The sequence below is a fragment of the Carya illinoinensis genome, chromosome 8, assembly GCF_018687715.1.
Source record: "Carya illinoinensis cultivar Pawnee chromosome 8, C.illinoinensisPawnee_v1, whole genome shotgun sequence".
Classification (NCBI taxonomy): domain Eukaryota; kingdom Viridiplantae; phylum Streptophyta; class Magnoliopsida; order Fagales; family Juglandaceae; genus Carya; species Carya illinoinensis.
Genome location: NC_056759.1, coordinates 13003529 through 13006615, shown reverse-complemented (window position 1 = coordinate 13006615; position 3087 = coordinate 13003529). Strand labels below are relative to the sequence as shown.

At 38.9% G+C, this 3087-nt stretch overlaps 1 protein-coding gene across 1 annotated transcript; it reads right to left on the bottom strand.

Annotated features, from left to right (window-relative positions):
• Positions 1–248: 248 nt before the first annotated feature.
• LOC122274423 (potassium transporter 5-like) lies at positions 249–2443 on the bottom strand. The gene is made up of 4 exons (XM_043083463.1): positions 2185–2443; positions 1919–2086; positions 1552–1806; positions 249–1463 (listed from the first exon to the last, which is right to left on the bottom strand). The coding sequence occupies exons 1-4, from the start codon at positions 2441–2443 to the stop codon at positions 520–522; spliced, it is 1626 nt and encodes a 541-aa protein (XP_042939397.1). The 3' UTR covers positions 249–519.
• Between the last annotated feature and the right edge of the window lie 644 nt (positions 2444–3087).

Below are 3087 nucleotides of genomic sequence, written 5' to 3'. Positions count from 1 at the left end.
TACAATGCGTGGGACATTTACATATATATAGTGAAATAAAGTTATGGAGAGAGAGATTTTCGGGATAATTTCCATATTTGCAGTTTGGTAGCCGTTGGGCATTGTGGATGGTTGCTGGTTGTAGAGTTGCCATATTTCAATTTTCCTAGACGTTGGACAACTTGTGTATCTTTAATAGGGTTAACTAACACATGATGATTCAGACTAGAGTCAACTTTAGAAGCCTATACCATAAAGAGACATCCACTATCAAAAAAATATATATATAAAGAGACATAATTGACATGATCTATAATTACCTGTTTTTACATGTAGATGCAAGGGGTAGTACTATAACGTACCGCAGCGTTTATTATATATCTATATTAGTACAAAGTTGACGCCAGAAATAGCAGATTATTAGGGGAATCATCTAACATTTATTACCATAGCTCTACCTTCTTTTGCTCTGAAGAGTCTAACGATCCCATGCATGCACGGACGTACGTTTATCTTCACATGATCCTGCTGCATGTAATTCTAAAGCTCGTAAGTCATGCCCACTTTTAGCATGCGTTTGTGAGGAATATCAAACACCTTGTCACTTTGCCTCAAGTTTCTCTTCAGGAAATTGTAAGCATAATCTATCAAAATTCTCTTTCCAATGCCAGCTCCTTTGCCTGCCACCACTTCATTCTCGCCAATCAAGTGGACAACCCCTGCACGCCATGCTTTTTCCACTGCCTCGATCTCTCTATCCACTGCCTCCAGTCGCCTCTCTTCATCAACTTGCGCCTTTACATGATCCTTATTTTCACTCTCCCCTTCTAACGTTTCACCATTTTGTTCTGCACTATTTTCTCTTTGTGAAAACCAAAACTCATCCCTAATAAACTCCATCAGTTTCTCAATCAACATCGTCTCAAAGGTCTCTTGCTCGTTACGCACATCCGTGTATCTCACCACACAAAGAAACACATTCAGCTGATCCTTGGGCTCCATTTGACGAAATAGAAAGCGCTCTTCAACTGAAACTTTGCTTATGGGCAGTGACTTGATGGAGACGAAAATGAGAACCGACTGCAATGCAGGCACATTCGCAATGTAGTGCTTGAAAATGGGTGGGATTCCCTGAACAAGCTCTGAGTAGAAAATGGCAAGCCCGGGGATTTGACAGAAGTTTGTGTCATTGATAACCTCTTTGAGCTTATCCTGAGAGATTTTGTGTTCAAGCTCATAGTAGTACTTTCTTCTGTACACATTGTTCCAGACATACATTATAGACATCAGCACGGCAGCAAAGGCTAGGGGAAGATATCCTCCTTGGTCAAATTTGTAGAGGACTGAGCTTAAATACAACAGTTCCACAGAGCCAATAACAAAAACATATGAGATAACGAAAAGTATGGGGGTTTTCCATATCATGTTCATGATAAGTACCAGGAAGGACGATGTGAGAATCATGACAAATACCACTGCTATCCCTGTATGCAGAAAAAAGTTTCACTAATTACAACCAGATTTGAATCCACAAAAACATGAGATTACTTCAAACATTTGGTAATTAATTACCGTATGCATTGCCAATCCTTGCGGTGCTCCTGAATCCTAAAGTGACTCCAACACAAGCCAGCATAAGGAGGTAATTAATTTCTGGTATGTAAACTTGTCCCTTATACTTAGCCGATGTATGCACAATCTTCACCCGAGGGAAACAACCCAGTGACAGGGATTGTTGGATTATAGAGAAAGTTCCTGAAATCATGGCTTGGCTAGCTATGATGGCCGCCAATACGGCTAGAACAAACATTGGCCAATACAAAGAGTCTGCACCAGAAATATATAATATAATGTATGTCAGTAAGAATATCTCACAAATTCAATAATAACAAATATATATATCGAAAGAAGAAGTAGCTGTTACTGATGAAACTTTTACCTGGTATAGACTTGAAGAAGGTTTCTGAAACATGTTCATTGTGCTTGCGAAGATAGGCAGCCTGACCTGTATATGCAAATATAAGTGCTGGATAGGTCACTGAACACATGCTTATTTGTATTGAAGGAACTGTGAAGTGACCAACATCGGCAAATAGGGCTTCAGTTCCTGTGCGCATGCAAGTTATCCACTATATTAATATATAGATACTCCAAGTTATCCAAATATATATTTTCATAATTATGGGATTGAGCAATATTGCTAGCCTGTAATGGCAAGCACAGTGCCACCAAGGGATATCCATGCTTCTTTTTTGTTCCTCCGAAAATATTTCAAAATGTACAGTGGGTTTAGAGCTTTGACAACGGTTGGATCAAACTTGATATAGTTGAAAACTCCAATGCCACCAATGAATGCAAACCAAATGCAAATTATTGGTGCAAAACTGTAGCCAATTTTGTCAGTTCCAAGTCTTTGAAGCATGAAGAGGCAGACCAAGATGGCAACTGATATCCAAACAATCATATCTGTATTCAAAGACGATCATGTGTTATGAATAACTTGCTCGTCAATGTTAATATATGTCTCTTTTGTTCTTGAACTTAATTTTTCACCTGATGGGGGCACAAATTTCTGAAATATTATATTATATACGCTGACATTATAACTACGAATTGTAACCTTGATTTTATACCTGGTGTATGGATGCGTCATAAGAGCAGAGCTGAAGAATTATCATGCCCTTAGTTTTGACACGATAAAATTCTAGGATGTTCCTAATTAATGTATGTTGTAAAATTAAAAGCAAAGATTCCCAAAGTGCGTTTGCATGTGCATATCATAATTGTTCTCTCCATCCCCCGGGCCCCCCTTCTTTTTCCCCCTCCTCGTGTTGAAGCTGACTTTTTGTTGCGGCTACGATTAGACGTACGTACAAGGAAAATAAAGATACAGCACATTGTACCTCGAGTAGACAAGACGCCCAGCTGTACTTATATTTAAAGTGAGATTTTAAAGCTGATCTACAGCTCAAACGTGCGTCGACACATGCCATGTCTAAAAGTTGCTTTAGGTTTTAGTCATTGGGTACAACATATGTATTTTGTTCGAAGCCATTGGATCCAACGACACTTTTGCGGAGAGTAATTATTGTAGATACAGAGTCATGT